Source organism: Trichoderma aggressivum (genome assembly GCF_033847375.1).
Source record: "Trichoderma aggressivum f. europaeum strain CBS 100526 chromosome Unknown scaffold_017, whole genome shotgun sequence".
Lineage (NCBI taxonomy): Eukaryota > Fungi > Ascomycota > Sordariomycetes > Hypocreales > Hypocreaceae > Trichoderma > Trichoderma aggressivum.
The window spans coordinates 248,267-264,845 of NW_026946383.1; the positions used below are offsets into that span (position 1 = coordinate 248,267).

The following is a 16,579-nucleotide window of genomic DNA, read 5'->3' on the forward strand; positions in this document are numbered from 1 at the left end:
GGCTGGTAGTTGAGAGGAGCTGACAAGCGGCTGCTGCTCTGTACAAGCACACACTTGATACGCCGACACATGAGCATCGCGGACTCGTATACCGGACTGAATACGGAGTTGAGTTGTTGCACAAACAAAGAAAAGCCAAGTTGAGCTGGAGCGCCGTGGCTTTTTGCCGTTTTGCAGTCTGCCGGGTGCTGGCATGCATTAACAGTCGAACTGCACCCCGACCGACTCGACGAGCAAGGGAAGCAACCTAGTTATGACGACGCATATACTGTAGCATCAGCCCTCTGATAGCGGATGGGAGGCGCAACAAGAAGGATTCACGCGACAAAAGGGTGCAGGCCCGCGGCGAGAAGCTCAAGCCCGCTGGAAACAAGAGACAAATTAACCCCGGCCCCATGAGCCCTCCTTGATACTGGCAGATCATGACACACCTTTGTGCTCATGCTAGCAGAACAAGGGTCTCGAGCGGTGGCGCCTGCATCTCCCATGTCTAGCTGGGAGAATCACGCAACCCGATGAAAATCTACTGGCTGCTCCCTGGGCCTCAACTAGCACGACGATCATTTATTAGCCTGTCCCATGGCAGCGAGGCGCACTCCGGACTGGACGCCGCGCCACGAGGTGATGCTCGCCCGCTCGAAAACCAACGACATTAGCATTGACTGTTTGCTTAGCGGCCAATTCCATGGGAAAGGCCTAGAACGGAGCTAGCCATACTGCTGTGCTCCAGATAACGCCGGCGCGGCCACGAGCTCCACGAAGAAAGTTTGCCGATGTCATTCTCGGCCGCCACAACAGCAGCAGACTTCACCGAAGGGAAAATCCCCCTCGCATCTTGAGCCTGGATCGAGTATGTGTGGAAAAGAGCACGAGGATAAAAAGAAAAGAGCGAGAGCCTTGATTTCGAAAGATTCTTCGACAGGCAAAGGCACGAGCATGCTTTGGCTGAAAATCAGCGGCATCATAGAAGCATCGCTTCCCCCCTATGCAGACCGTCTTTTTCGCAGCGATTCGTATTGTAATGGATCGAGATTGACCGTCGGCGTGACGCTCTAATGACGATTTTTGGTCGCATTAACCCAAGGAGCGCCGTTATTACTAGTCAGGTCTTTCTCGGTTCTTGCGTGTCACCTTCATCGCGGCCGCCGAGCATTAATCATCCAGCTCGACGATTCTATGTGAACTACGGGCTCTGATCCACGGTCCGCGAGTCGTAGATCGTCTCAAGTCGTGCCAGGTAGCTCCAAAGGGGGGGATTTTCCGACGCGGGGCGGCTTCTCGGGGCGCCTCAATCAACCTCCCCTTTGCAGTTTTCTGGGCTACGGGCGAATTAGAAATGTTACGACGCCTTGAACTAGTACTCCTACTGCAAAGGGAAACGCATGCTAACAAACTAGATGTATGCGAGGCAAGCCCTTAGCTGGCTGCGGCCGCCATGGTTGATGCATCTCGCAACCAAGTGGTGGGCGCTCGGGGTTTCGCATTGATACGATACGCTTCTTTTGTTTCCCCTTTGCAACAAGAGACGAGAGAGGAGAGAGAGGAACATGTCCGCGGCTGCGTACCGCTTGGTGCGCGGCTGTTACGGACAGAAGCTGAGAAAGAAGAAATTGCCCAAACGAGGTCGACGGTGGTCTAGCGGCCAGGGATCTTCGGCGCTCGTTGCTCGTTGCTCACGTTTTCTCTCCGTTGCGTCCAGGCCACCGGCCCACCCTCTCCCACGACCTGGACCACACAATGATCCTTGATGACAATCCCTGGAGCTCCGTTCAGCCACCACTATGCAATACCACCCACGCCTACGATCTCTATCCGCGGTCCCGGTCAAGGAGAGCGACCAAAATAGGCCCCCACCTGGCGCACGCCTCATATGCCACTACACCCCCCCTTCGGCGATGCTACGCTACTTACGAGTATACACTCCCCTCCTCCCTTGACCCAGCTTGTTCCCGCCCTTGGAGCAGGTACAGTGCCAAGAGGCTGCGCTTCACAATGTCATCCTCCATACACACCCCTTCTTAGTGAACCTGGACGCCCGTTTCCACCCCGTTATTCAAGCCCTCCCCCTGGGGGGGTTAGAGGACCGAGCTTATTGATTTTTTGGTCCCAGACTTTTCTTGGGAATGATGGCTCTCTCTGACCAGGGGAGGGGGGGTGGCCCACTCCTAATATCTGCGATGTTCCAAAGGCCGGGGGCACTTCCTAGCCTGTCGTGTGGGATACTTAAATGTCTACGGAAGACAGATCTGATATGCCGCTCCACACCCAAACCGCTCGCTCTGGCTCTGGTTCTTGTAGCGGCTCAAATTACATATTTATACCATCTCCAGCCCCCATCTTGGCTCAAGCCGTCTGGTTTCTTTCGAATCGAACGATTTGACGACGGGCCCTTTGGTGCATCTCTTGCTATCCAACCAACATACCATCAAACCCACTGTCGATAAACTCACGAACCATTTCTTCCTCTCGACTGTCGACATCCACACCCGAGTCTCCCACATACCTTTTGACTCTTTTCCCTCTCTCGCCTCTTTTCAACAACACACACACAATGGCGTTGGTCTCGTCATTCCAATCTCCTCCCTATGGCACACAGTACTCTGGATATTACCGGCCGCCTCCATCGCCCCCCATGGACGAGCCAAAGTGCTCACTGCCCTCCATCTCCAACCTGCTGGGCCTAGCCGACGCGGGCTCACTGGCGAGCGAAGCGTCATTCAAATCTCAGCACAGCTCTCCCAGACCTTATGTCAAGACTGAGAGCCGCCCAGCTTCACGACACAGGGCACTGCCACCCACACCGCCCATGTCCACAGATGCCTCGTTTGACATTCGACGCTCTCCATCAAGCAAGCCTAGCAGCATCTCCCACGCTCCTCACAGCCACTATTACGAGACAACCCCCCCCGTAGAGGCCCACGATGCACACCGGCATCGAATGGCCGCCTCTCGGCCTACCATCTCAACCTCGGTTGCCCAGCAGCCTTCAATGGCATCTGCCCAGTCGCCCGTCGGCAGCTACTATCCCGTACAGAACCTGCCACCACCTTCTCCTGCTGGTCTTCAGTATCAGCGTGCGCTGCCCCAGTCATTCCCACCGCCGCCTAGCCCCCTCAGCGTAACACCGTCTGGCGGCTATGTCTGGCAACACCACCACTATCTCAACCCGTCCAACGGGATCCCGTTCCCTCCCACCCAAGATCGATACATCTGCCAAACTTGTAATAAGGCCTTTAGCCGGCCCAGCAGCCTGCGCATCCACAGCCACTCGCACACTGGCGAGAAGCCCTTCAAGTGCCCTCACACCGGATGCGGCAAGGCCTTTAGTGTTCGAAGCAACATGAAGCGACACGAGCGAGGCTGCCACGGCTTTGACGTAGGCAAGGGGCCTATTCTTCTCTCCTAAGCACCCGGGCGTGTCGGAGAATTTAATCATTATGAAGGCATGATGACTACCACCCTTTTCCTCTTCATTTTTCTTTCTTCAACACAATTTATTCTGTGGGAAACTGGATCAAGAGCATCCATACTATCAATGGGAGCTAGGGAAATTAGAAGGCACACGAGATGCCAAAATGGTCACACTGGCGAAAGTCTTTTCAATCTTTGGGAGGACTTGTTCTTTTATTTTCTTTTGTCGTGTTTTTTTTTGGGACCGCATGGCGTCGGAGGAAAGTATTTCATCCTACTTTTGTCTTGTTACATTCGGACGTGTCATGAAATAAGGGATTTTTTTTGGGAGGTTATCCTAGGAAGAGCATCAACGCGTCCTATGGAACCAGTTTGTATTATGTCTATGGGACATTGGAAAGGCTCAAGGCAAACAATTGCAGAGCAAGTGCATCAGTATGGCGTTTTATAACGGGCAAGGGAAACTCGGAGGCGGGAAGTATTGAACAAAAAAAAAAGAAGATAGCTACCTACATGTACATAGAGATGCACAATCAAATCTCGCCGGAGACCAATTCATATTCAACTTTCAACTCAAACTGCTACTCTATTCTCTTTACTTTAGAAACATGAACCCCTGTTGACGTGAGGTTGCTTTTTGCAGTACTCCTCTGTTCCTGGCTGTACCACCCCAGCCAGCCATGTCTCACATTTATCTCCCCGCGGGAAAGACAAGCCGGGATTTTTTGGTGTGTCGACGAAAACCTCACAACGGTTGGGCTGCAGTATCCCCCGAAGGAATCAATCCCCACCGACGAAGATCTTCCCCTCGCTTTATTTCTTTTTCTTTTCTTTTTTTCTTTTTTCCTGTGGTGAGACGGCCACAGCACCAGCCCCAGAGGCCCTGTGACGAAAGGGTAGTACCTGTACATGCATCGGCTTTTTACGCGAGGGTTGCCCCCCCGAAGCTGTTCCACCAAGATTGTTTTCCCATGTCGATCCCTTTTTTTATCTTATTTTTTCTTCTTATCTATTCTATTTTTTTTTAAAACTGCTACCGTGCCAAGGAAGAAGGGGGGGGGGCTTGCTGCCGTAAATCGTAGGTGACACGGAATAAGAAAGGGAATAATGGAAACAAAAATAAAAAGATGAATGAGAAACCCCCCAGCCGGAAATCCGTTGGACCGTGCGACGGCACTTGAAACGCGGGCTTCCGAGGGCGGCAAAACGTCTGAATGACAACTCTCTTTTTTTTTGTTAGGTACGCTCTTCTTTCTCCTTTGGGAGGAGAAGCGAATACATGTATTTGTAAAATATCTACAGGTAGGGAATAGTTCGCATTGGGTTTCTTTCTTAGCAGCAAAGGTCCCTTTTCTCTTGTAACCAGCCCCAGCCAGCGTCTGCCGAGACAATTCGGCAATTCAGACTTGGAAAACAAAACAAGACAAGACAAAGCTCACGGGGGGGGTGTTTTTTGTGTTTCTTTTCTTTTCTTTTTTTTTTTGTTACGAGTACTCCGTATGTAACTAACTTTATGGGGGTTATTACGACAACTGCTGCATGATGAACGAACGAATGTTACTGTACGAACAAAATGCTACTGTACGATAATGAGAGAAAAGGAACAAGGGAGAAAGAGGCTCGGCTTTTCCCATGGTCGGTGTTCTATTGGTGAGAGACTATTGGCTTGTTATTTTTGTCCCATGGAAAGAGCCGAACGCCGAGCGCCGTCGATAATGAGATGCTTCAGCTCCGGCGACTGGGGGGGTTTGAATGACGGTGTTCGGCCATGACAAATTGTGGGAGATGCGTGTTGCTGTAGTTTGCTGGTTTTAAACGGCAAAGTTAAAAAGCTTAATTTCAGTCTTTTGTTGCTCCAAGCTCGTTGATTCGTAAGGCTTATGCTAGAGCCGTTGGGAGGGGACTTAGTTTGTGATGAATCCTACAACACGAACGAAGCTTGCTAGGCAGCGCAGCATTGGGAGACGCAGCTAGTATCAGAAGTTAACAAAGCAAAAGCAAAAGCAAAAAAAGAAAAGAAAAAGGCAACCAGAAGTTACAATGAAAGAGGGGTCAGAAATCCTTCGCGATAGGGGAGGATTATTGGGTGTGGTTAAAAAAAAAAAAAAAAAAAAAAAAAGAGGCCAGAGGGTCCCCCAACACCTTGTAACGCACAAACTTGCTGACTTTCGCGAAGAGGCGAGAAGGGAAACCGGAATCCCGACCATTCCGAACGAGGAAATAACCGCGCGGGCGCGGCTTGGAGGGGAGAAAGCGAAAAGCAAGCACCCAGCAGAGAGATTTGCATGGGGTGACGCCTTGCTTGGACGGGGTCGTCTCCCCCTTGCCCGCAGGCGGATCCAGAGATTCAGGCTCCCCGATTGTTCGTAAACCGCTGATCTGCATATCCAGACCGGGGGGGTTTGTGGTTTTGGTTGAATGGGCGTACTGTATGTAGGGGGGAGGGGTGGCAGGCGGAGAGCGATGATCTCGACCTCTGTCTGGGCTTTGCTTTTGCCGTGAAGCCTTTTTAGCCTAGGTAGGAGAGAGAGGTCATCGAGATCCCACCACTTGGAAGTCCAACGGGGGATTTGCAGCCCCAACGATAACACGATGGCTTTGTTAGCACAATCTTACCCAATGCATTACTAAGGAAACTTAGCAGCACTCCATCAGCTGGTTGTTTATATTGCCTGCCCCCGACTAGTCGTGGGCTACGGAGCATTACCCCGTTTTTCCCAACGTACTACTGCGTCTTGTACGAACAGCTAGCGGCATCGAGGTTTGCCTGGCAGCAGGCAGAAAGCCGGCCAAGGAGAATAAAAAAGGCGTTCCAAGCGAGCAAAGGAGAAGACGCCAAAGCGCAAAAGACAGCCGCGGAAGCAAGCCTGCCGAGTTTGAATCCGTCAACTTTTGTCGACAAGCCCCAAAAACCAACCGGCGTCAAACCCGTGTGCGGGGGGGCAGAGAGACCAGGAGGCGGAACTCCGACCGCCACTACTACTCCGTAACATATAATGGCTCGCTACAAGGAAGAGCGAGTACATATGCGCGGCCCTTCGGCTTGAAGGGTGGTCCTCGACTTAGTTGCTGCATTTGCCGGCGTGCCTGCTATTCAACGCCTATCAGCTTACTTGTACAAGTTATGTTTGAGAGGCCGAATGGCTACTCGTAGTTGGTTAGATGGTGCGGCGTTGAAGCTGACAGATGGGCTAAGCCCGCTTGAGAAGGGAGCTAAACGGGGTGTTATCACCGAATTGCTGTTAGTTGTTTGCAGCAGCAAGTTGATGATTTGCCATGATACGTGTCGTAACGCTGTGATGCAACTCTATTTGTCTTCGGGGGTGCGGACAAATATCCGCATCGCCGCTGCTGTTGGCCTTGCAGATATATTACCGTGCATTATCAGACGGACACCTTGGTAAAGTCCCCGATCAAAGGGAGGGAGGCGAAAAGGGCGCCGGCCTTGTATTATGTCCGACTTGGCGCTGCTCGTGCGGCTCGCTATTGCTAGTTTGCGAGTTCCAGGCCGTCTGTGATATGTAAGGAGGTGTTTTGCTTTACGATTTGTGAGCCAAGCAATATCACAATATTCCACCAACAAAGCCCCAAGGCAAACAAGAAAGCATACACAGGAACCAACCACACAAGGGCAGGGCAAGGGGAGAGGGGGGTCGAGACGACTCCAGTTTTGATGTGCGACACGGATAGGCGCTACGCCTTAGATCGACAGAGTGCATGCGTTGGCGCCAAAGGAGGTCTCGGGATTGCTCAAGTGCTTGGGCTAATGAAAATGGGATGGATGGATGGACGGCGAGATGTGGTTGTAATGCGACGAAAGAGTAGGCTATCGATGCGGGACTAGGCAAGCGTCACTTCAGCCGTACGCACGCACAAGGGGCGAATCACATCCAGGGAGCGGCAGGATAATCTGGGCTAATTGGATGAAAAAAGGACCAAGCACGAAAAGAAAGGAAGCGACACCAAGAAAATCAGGCCACATCGGGCGAATAGAGAGGCTCGCAAGTTGGGATATCCTGCGAGTCGAGATGCTGTTGGCACGACTGCGTGGTGGCACATGCTAGTAGCAGTTGGTAATACGACCACGACTAGCATCACGGACGCCCGGTGTTAAGGACTTCCCTTCCGGAGCCGGCTCTTCCTTTTCCTGTTGCTGATTCCGGTAACTGTTTCCTGTGGTTGGATCCATTCATCAGGACGGTTAGAAAATGCGAACTGTCACCCTCCTGGTGGCTATGAATAATCGCTGCTTCACGACGACGACGACGACGACGCCCAGTCTAGCCCGGAGCGTGCCGCCGGGTTGCATCTGCCGCCCTTCTTCGAGACCTCTCTCTCCCCCTTGCTGTCGCTTGTCTCGCTTCACCACACGTCTTGTCCCGTCCCGTACAGTACGTTGAGTGCCTTGTGTACCTACTGCTTTGCTTCGCTTTGCTTGGCTTTGCTTCGTACGCACATTCTACTCCGTAGCTCTCCCCAAAGGCGCATCACCAGCTGCGCCGCTTAGCAAACTTGCTCCGAACCGAACGACTAGGAGATCGCGCCGGCGCAAAAGCTAGGCCGCGCATCCGGAACTGACGGAACTTCTAGAAGTCGTGATTGTCCCATGAATCAGGGCCGCGCCAGTCACGAGGAGGCGTTGACTCGAACACCGCCTTGGAGCTCTGATGGCGTCTGAGTTGTCGCGGGGCGCGGAGACGGACTGCTTGGGCCTGTCTCGCACGTGGTGCCAGCGAGATTGATGGGACAGTTTTAGGTTTAGATGAGGATGCTGGCGTACCGTCAGGCTGGTAGCGCCATGGAGGAGGGGGCGAGCTAAGTCCAAGCCGTGGCATTTAATACGGTGCTCCCAGGATAGGATGGCTCGCTAGATTCACGGCGGCTCGTTTCTGCGTACTCCGAGGGCAGCGCTGATTTCGCGTATTGTTCAGCTGTTCAGCTCTCCCAAAGACACCCGGCAGTCGAGCTCGGCACCGAGGGCGTGTGCCTGAACGCTTGACGCCTTTCTCGATGGATTTTCGCTGCATATTGGTACTAGTCCGATGGCTCGATATGGAGCGTGATCCGATGGTAATGAGGGCCACCGACTGAGACAATCGAGTGCGGCTGAACCGCCTGGATGCCGTCGACAAACTATTTCGTCCAGGCGGTCGCATGTCGGCGTCAGCCCTCATGCGGTGCAGTCATCGTGGTGCCTTGGACATGGAAGATCGCCCCCCTCCTATCCGAGCTGAGAAAGAGACGGGGGTAAAAGAAGAAGAAAGGGACCCAACCTATTAGTATAGAGTTAAAAAGAAGAAATGAGGACTTAGGCGCAGGGCGATTGGTGATCAGTCCCGCACACAATATCGTCTCCGTATAGCCTATGCCCAGGAACTTGGAACGAACGAACCCCCTCTCAAGTTCAGCCCTGAAATGACAGCCCCCCATGCTGGCCGTCTTAATGGCACTGCATTCCACCTGAATCACTGGGATATTACACCGCAGTTCTCAGTGCCCTTATTACTCAGCGGGTGTATTTGGGCGCGCGCCTTCCCCAGCGTCATCGATGCTGGTCGGGTGTCTGGCCTGCTCCGTGGTAGCTTTTTTGCGTGAAAATACGAAGCGTCGAATCACGAACCGCCATCATCATCGCCGCTCTCAAAGTGGTAATTCCAGCTGCAAAACAGACAGCTAGCAGGGGAGGACGAGGAAAAAAGCGTCTGACACATCGCATCGTCTCTTCTGTGCGGGCGCTCGTTTGTCCTCCTCTCGCTCTCTTCGCGTTCTCTTAGCTGAAGATCTTTATTGACTCATCCCCTTCCCAGCCGTTTACCCATGCAGCCCTAAACCAGAGCTCCACCAGGTCAAGCGCGCAAGACAGCGGAATTATCACACGCCCCCTTTCCCAAAGCAAGGACAAGTTGGCACGCCAAAGATGGAGAAACGGTGATTTGCCCCGGTGCTGACGGTGCTCGCTCGGCGGGCCGCGCGTGAATCCTCGTGGCATTCTTCTCCATTTTTTCCCAGCTGCAATTAGTATTTCTTGTGCTCGGGCTTCATCTTGAGGTGTTAGCACATCTTCTGGGGCTCAACTAGTTTTTCTTTGAGACTAACGCTTACACGGTTTGACTTTTGACTCAAAATCGTGAGCCGCAAATTGTGGATAATCGGCGAAGTGCCCAGAGACCCGGAGTTTGAAATTTGTCTGCCCCTGGGACTCTGTAGTCGAGGATCATCAACTCCGTCGGGTACGAACTCCGACATCTGTGTATTCCAGCCCGCCGGTTGAGCTCTGCTCTGGTTCTTTCCAAGCGATGCGGCGGATGTATATCCTCTGCTGCCTCCTCCTTCCTTACCCCCTTGAGCAATATGAACAGAATCACTTGGCCACTATGCCAAGCAAAGCCCATTGGTTCGCCTTGGTCGTAAAAGAAGATGTATAGCACGAACTCCGTACGCCTTCTCTGATTCATTTGTGGAAACGAACGACTCCTCGGCTCGGGTGTATAAGTAATCGAGACATCAGCAGGGCGGAGCAAGGATCGATCTCAACCACCAAGACAGCAATCAAAACTGGCACTCTGTAACACTAGTTTGCTGCCGCTAGCAACCCCCTTCGCACAAAATAGCCCAGTCCAGTCGCGAGTCTTTGCCCGAGCGAAGGAGCAGTTCATGGGAGCAAACGGTGGTTGCCGGCGGCTCCCGAGTCGCTTCGCCGGTCGGGGCGGTACTTGGAGCCGCGCTACGAAATAGCCCTGCGGAGCATGTACCTAAATCTGCCTTAGCACGGGTTGTCTGCTCTGTCGATGCGAGAGGGCGTGCGCCTGAACCGCCCGGCCGGGAACGGCAAATGGAGTCTGGAAACGGCGAGACGCGAAACGGTGGCAGTCTGCACGCAAGATGCGTCTGTGCCCTGTCGCCGTCGGAACGCTCCTGGTATGCCATGCCATGCCATGACCGACGGATGAAGGCATCAGCAAGTTTCTGTACTGTACGAGAAATACGTGAGAGGTGACTAAGGTAAGTATCTAGGTCGTCTATCGATAGCGGATGCCTGAGGCCGGAATAGCTTATCACGTCTGTACTGCAGCGATTAGTAATGAGCCAATGTTGGGATAACCGACTTCAAATGCCGTCATCTCCAACAATCCAGGCGGCAAGATATCATCTCGCATCTCGTCTCTCGTCTCTCGCCTCTCGCCAGTGCTCTCCAGTCAACGACAGTGCGCTCTATTGTACCGTTGTATCGTGCGTATTTACCTTGCTCATACGCTTTACGATGCAATGCAGCACCCTCCATAAGCCAATCGCTCAGGATGCTCAACCGTTTTCCAGTTCGTCGGGCCGACATGGGGGGCCAGAGGCATCAGTCCTGCCAAGCATTAAGCTGCTTGTGTTGCATTGGATTGTGCGAGCACAGCACAGTATGCCAACTTCGGGATTCGGCATTGAGAACCGTGACGGCAGACAGGCCCAAGCGCTCGGCCGTAATCGAAACAAATGTCCATTCGTTGTGCTTCTCCGACCCTCGCTCGACGTGAAAAGCAGATGTCTGAGCATCATCATGGCTCAAAGCCTCGCCACAATGACACGCCTCCCCTGGCTCTGCATTTAACAAACGCAACTCCGCGGTCAGGCAGTGAATGAACCGGGGAGTTTGTTCTCAACAGCTCCCATGTCAAAGCTACAGATATTACGGAGCAAGACCCTTCAGACATGAAGCCAGCAAAGAATATGGAAAAGACCCGCACCCCTACACCGACGTCAAGCTACGCCCTGGCTAACCCTGGCCTGTCTTGCTTTACCCCTGTTCGGCACAGTTTCCCCGGTCCCCGTCGTCGTCAACCCCTGCCCTCAAAGCCTCAAGTCTGGCCCCAAGCAACCCCCGGCCGACATCCTATCAAAACCTCATCGCCTTCATCTTTGTACCAGAGACATCAGAACATGCCTGTACCTGTGAAATTGGCACGCTGCCGCTCATCCTCCTCTACCTGCCGCCATGCAGGGGGCAGCCATTTCCTAGTGCTGCAAGGACATGCTCCGGAGGAACGAGAGGGCCATTGTGATTGTTTGGGACGGGTAAAAGGGACTATTCCGCAACGAGGGGACTTTTGCCCCAGCGCTCTCCGCTAAAAACCCATGCCCGGGCGATCACAACCAAGCCATTGGGAGGAAATCAAGTGGCCAGAATTGGGGATCCATGGAGCCCCGAGGCGGGACCCGAATGGCCAAAGACACGCGTTCGTTTATAGGACAAGGCCTCTTTCAGGGAAAGGCCAGACCCGCCGTTGAAAGAAGACCCTGGCTGTTCTCCATGATCATCATCGACCCCCTCCTTGTACTTTACCCCCTGCTGTTCGTTTGTGATTTGTTTAATCCACACCCTCTCACCCTTGTGCTTGTTCTCGCGACCTTGTTAAGATGTGGATACATCTTCCTTCAGAGTTGCCAAAGAAAACTCCGCTCAAAATTACGGGCCCCGCCTGGTCCTTGAAGGAGATCATGGACTGCCAAGATGTTCCCTTTTTTTCCTCGTCATGTCTACGGCCCGGCCGAGAGCGTCCGGTTTCGCTCACAAGTACCGACATCCAACGGTTTGGGCTCCAGAGGATCTCTCTGCCAAGCACTCCGCGGCATTCATCATACATAGCCGGGAGCATTGGCCCTGTGGGAGAGCGTCTTCTCCGTCTATCAATAGGAAGGCATCAGCAAAGCTCCGCCCTCTCGGTCCCGTGGGCAGAGCCACACTGAAAGTTGGCCTAGCTCTGCTTGAGAAAAAGGAAGCCATAACCCGTATCGTGCGGCGGCCGTGTGTCCGCACATGTACTTTGACAGATCCAGCTAGCTGAGGCGAGTCTAAAGCCTTCATCTGCCACCAAGTGGGGAGACTACTCGTACTTGTACTCGTACAGAGCACCCATTCCAAGGCATAACTGGCCGCCCAGGGCTGGAGAAAACGGTCGGCACCGGCTGCCTAAAAGGGTATAAGACGAGCCTTTCTTTTGACGGACGGATAACCTCAAAAAGGGCGGACCGTTTTATTCTACTTCACTCGTCCTTGAGGGAGAGATGCGGCCACTGTACCTGTTTGGCATGCACTGTGCACTGTCGGGGAATGATTGTTGTCATTCTGTGCGTTTGTTGTCAAACTCTTGATGGGAGACTATTGAGCAGGGATTCAAGGAATATACAAGTATATATGCCGCCCAGCTGAATGTTCACCTCAGCTCAATCCGCTAGGATCGAAACAAGTTGGTACAGCTATGCGGCATCCATGTCGAGGTCATGACTCGAATCCAACAGACACAACATGCAGAAAGCGGACCAATGCTCAGTTGTGATGAGCATGATCGAGTTGCGGTGAATATACCGCCAAGGTTGAAACTGAGAGGAAGGGTTAGAATCGATTCGCAGCCCAACATGTGAGATCCGTGAGGATGTTTCCCACTCTATCCTTTTTCCCTTTTGAAAAGCAGACAGTGAGAAAGTAGCGGCGGCTGATTCCATGCGATTAGCTGATGTACAGGCATGCGCGTACATACTTCGCACATATCCAGCACCCCATCACATGAAGCTCTGCGGCTAGATACCCGCCATGTGACAATGCGACCCTGAAGAGATAGCGACGCCAAAGATGAGTGCATGACTCCATTGCATGTCTTGGCGGGCAGCCGAGTAGCCGATGAGCTGGTCTCTGTGCCAGCGAAGTCATCTCGTCTGTCTGCTGTGGCGTACGAGTATTCAATCAGAGGACGTCAAGAGTGTTTCGTGAGGCGCCGTCACTGTAGCATTCCGATATCACCTTACGACCGACTCTCACGCCGTGGCAATCCTCCCAGCCAAGTGCTGTCTGTTGAACGCTTGGCCAAGTTCCTTTTTGGCGAGGCATGGATGAGATGCGATGCTTCATGCCGCCTTAACGCCGACCCTATACCTTGCCTGTTCCATGCACATTCTCGCAAATGTTTCGTCCCCTAGGAGTGAGACCTGACAGCTTCAAGACGCGTGATTCATCTCCCCTCCCAATACTGACAAGTGTACGGAGTCGCATTAGTATAACGAAGGGCTTTACTCCATTGTGTTGAAAGAGAGCTCTGAATGGGTCCACTGTGCTTGTTCAGGCATTCTGCTGGATGATCATGCCACGGCCTAAGATCAGAGCTTATTTTCTTATCTGCTTCCTCTAGGGTACCGGATGCACAATACGAGTCACCGCGAATCCTTAACGGCAGAAAGGATCCGACCCATGTAGTCAGATCTAGGTCGAGATGCAGCTCTGGGGACTATCGATGGGGTTTTTACGAAAGACTCTGGAAAGATGGCCGCTCCTGGGATCTGGCCAATGCCTTTCTTGACTGGCACAACGTGTACAGCAGCCGGAAACAGGGAAAAGAGTCTCGCCATTGTGCCAAGAAGATTCCTGATACACACGTCCAATGATGGTTCACAACTTCTACATATTATGTGTAGCTTATCCGCCGCATAGGACAAAGGGAACAAATTTACTGGGCAATACAACGTTGCACTTTGTCGCAAAAATGCTCTTAAACAAATGAATAAGAACCAACCCTCACATAACTGCGTCTCCATTTGTCGAAGCTGATCCCTGTGACTTCCGCAAATAGAATCTCTTTGCCCACTTCTAGGCTTCGGCTCCGACAACAAACGCAATGACATGACAGCAACAAACACAAATCCCCACTCCTAGCCAATCCCCGTATGCATGAAGACGATTGTGTTCAGCCGCGGGACGTACAGCGTCGGGAATACCATGAAGAAGACAGCCGTGATGGCAAAGAATAGAAACCAATTTCCCCACAGATGATCCCCCCACGGGCCGACCCCCTTGTGCATATCGAAAGAGGGTCAGCGGAAGTCTTTCAGTTCCCGCGAGAAGAGCAGGGAGATCCACGTCATTGCGGTGTAGGCCGTGGGCATAGAAGGCGTCGTGGCATGAGGGCGAACAGGCGTTGTTGCCGTCTGAGGCCCAATTGCCGTCGCCAAAGCCGAAGATGGCGGGGTGAAAGAGCCAAGCACGCAACCGGCCACGAGGATGCCGAAGACGAGCATAAACTCGGGAGTGAAGATGCCATAGCGGAGCTGTGTGGCAAACGGTTGGTATCCGGGGTTTCAGTTACGGTGTTGATCTGTGGCAAGGCAGGGGGTGAACGTTATGTTTTTGGGGAGGGCGGTTGAGAATGTCTGGGACGGCAGTTTCAAATGCAAGACCCTTCTCGCTAAAGGCACCGGTGCCGAGATGAATTTGACGGGATTAATAGAAACACGGAGACGTTTGTGTTGTATGTCGAAAGCCAGGCGTGTGAGAGGGGAGATGAAACCGAGGTTGGCTGCTAGGACATGAAGGACGAAGTTCCGGATGTTTTCGAATATCCGGCGGCCTTCTTCAATGGCAATTAGGACCAAAATGAAGTTGTCGCCGGCTAGGACGATGTTAGATGATTATTTGGTGACCTCTGAGCTTGACCTATAGCGATGCCAATGTCCGCACGCTCAAGGACTGTCATTGACACCGTCAGCAGTCATGGGAGGACGATGTGTTTGGACTCAGGACGGGGAGATCGTATATTCCTGTGAAGGCTGTAGAAGGCAAGACTGGACTCGAAGCGTTCGCGAGGGCGGGAGACTTCTTCTGTAAAATCGGACGCCGAGACTGATCGGCTATTAAGGTTATGAGCGACTGCGAGGACACAAAGGGCTTGAGTTGCTAAAGCTTCCATGTTGTCTAAGCTGACGCTGTTCAGAGGCTTGATCTAAAGAACTTCTTGGCTACCTCTTCAAGATGATAAATCTGTTCTTCTGATGACTGCTTTTTCGATTTCGGTTACGCTTCTCGGTTGCATGGTACTGAATGATACTTAGCCGACGGTTGGGTCGGTCACTTCATTTGTCATTTCGACAGAATAGGTACCATGCCCCGGATGCCATGTTGTGCATGCAATTATTCGACCCTAAGTAATTGTTCCGTTCTTGCGAGAGCAGATGCCTATTAAAAACTAATGGTGTGTCTGCGGCAAAATCTGAGAGTCAAAACATGACGCTTACCTGTCACTTCATCCAAAGCCTCCAGGCTAGATAGATTACGAACAATGACATGTCTTTCTAGCACCTCCTTGGTGCCAGCTGCCATGGTGACTGTTAACAACGAGACGGGAATCGTGCCCATAGCTGTTGTGACAGCATATAAAATGACAACCTCGTACATGTCGAACTCGTCGGTCCCGTTCGATGCCCTTGCCCGTTAAGTCTCCTCCTTGCAACGTACTGGTGATATCATAATTCTACCACTATATGGTGAGAAAGATTTATATAGGTTAATATGTCTTACGACAGTCACCGCGTTGAAGATTTGCCAAAGAAAGAGCGTTAGTGGCTGGACGGGACGGTCCCGCTTACACTGAGACTGCTCGAAGAATTCGCTTGAAGCCCGAGGTTTGATCAAAACATTTTGCCTCTTATTTTTAGACGTTACTAGTTGGCCTTCCGAGCGCTGGTGCTTCTTGTGAGACTCTAAAGGAAAATAAATCTTCACCTCTTAAATCTTTTCCTCTTGAGCCTTACTACCCACCGGCCACAGAACGACGCTTGGTTTTTGGAAGCCACCGTATACCAGAGGCTTTGGCTCATATATAATCGCCTCAAGTTTGGCTACAATATTAGGCCAAAGAGTTGCCGAAGCGTCAAATACGTGACAGCTCCACGATGGATTTGAGAGGCCTCGGGATTTTGTCGTGGCTGGCTGATGCCCGAAAACCGAGAGCCTATCGTCGTTGATACCGAAGTAGAGGCGTCTTATAACGCTGAGATAGCGGTAAACAGCGCCTTCTCCAGGTCGTACAATAGGAAATTCTTGAATACATGACATGCATCTGCGGATCACGGTCTTAGGACGAGTGGGGTAGTTGGTAACCTCAGGAGGGCACTGAGTGATAGCCCGGACTGCGATGGTGAAGATGGTAGAGATTCCATACTAAGGAGCGCTAGTGGTGGCAGGGGAAGAACGGCCAGAGGCCTCAGCTGGAGGACTAGAGTAGACGAGATAGTCTCGGTCTCAGCAGGGCCAGTGGTGACGGGAAGCTGACCACTGGAGGTATCCAGACAAGTAAGAAGCAATGCCCCTATGTAATTGTGCAACAGGATTGTCACCTATGCTCGTTACCCAAGCCAC

The 16,579-nt window shown here is 52.4% G+C and overlaps 2 protein-coding genes across 2 annotated transcripts; one reads left to right on the plus strand and one right to left on the minus strand.

Moving 5' to 3' along the window:
- Positions 1–2,551: 2,551 nt before the first annotated feature.
- On the plus strand, positions 2,552–3,406 carry Triagg1_5074 (transcriptional regulator family: C2H2 zinc finger; the record flags this gene model as incomplete). Its single annotated transcript, XM_062899548.1, has 1 exon — positions 2,552–3,406. One exon carries the CDS (start codon positions 2,552–2,554, stop codon positions 3,404–3,406), a length of 855 nt encoding a protein of 284 aa, XP_062755899.1.
- Positions 3,407–14,259: 10,853 nt separating this feature from the next.
- Triagg1_5075 (uncharacterized protein) lies at positions 14,260–15,616 on the minus strand (the record flags this gene model as incomplete). Its single annotated transcript, XM_062899549.1, has 3 exons — positions 14,260–14,493; positions 14,641–14,834; positions 15,457–15,616. 3 exons carry the CDS (start codon positions 15,614–15,616, stop codon positions 14,260–14,262), a joined length of 588 nt encoding a protein of 195 aa, XP_062755900.1.
- Positions 15,617–16,579: the final 963 nt, after the last annotated feature.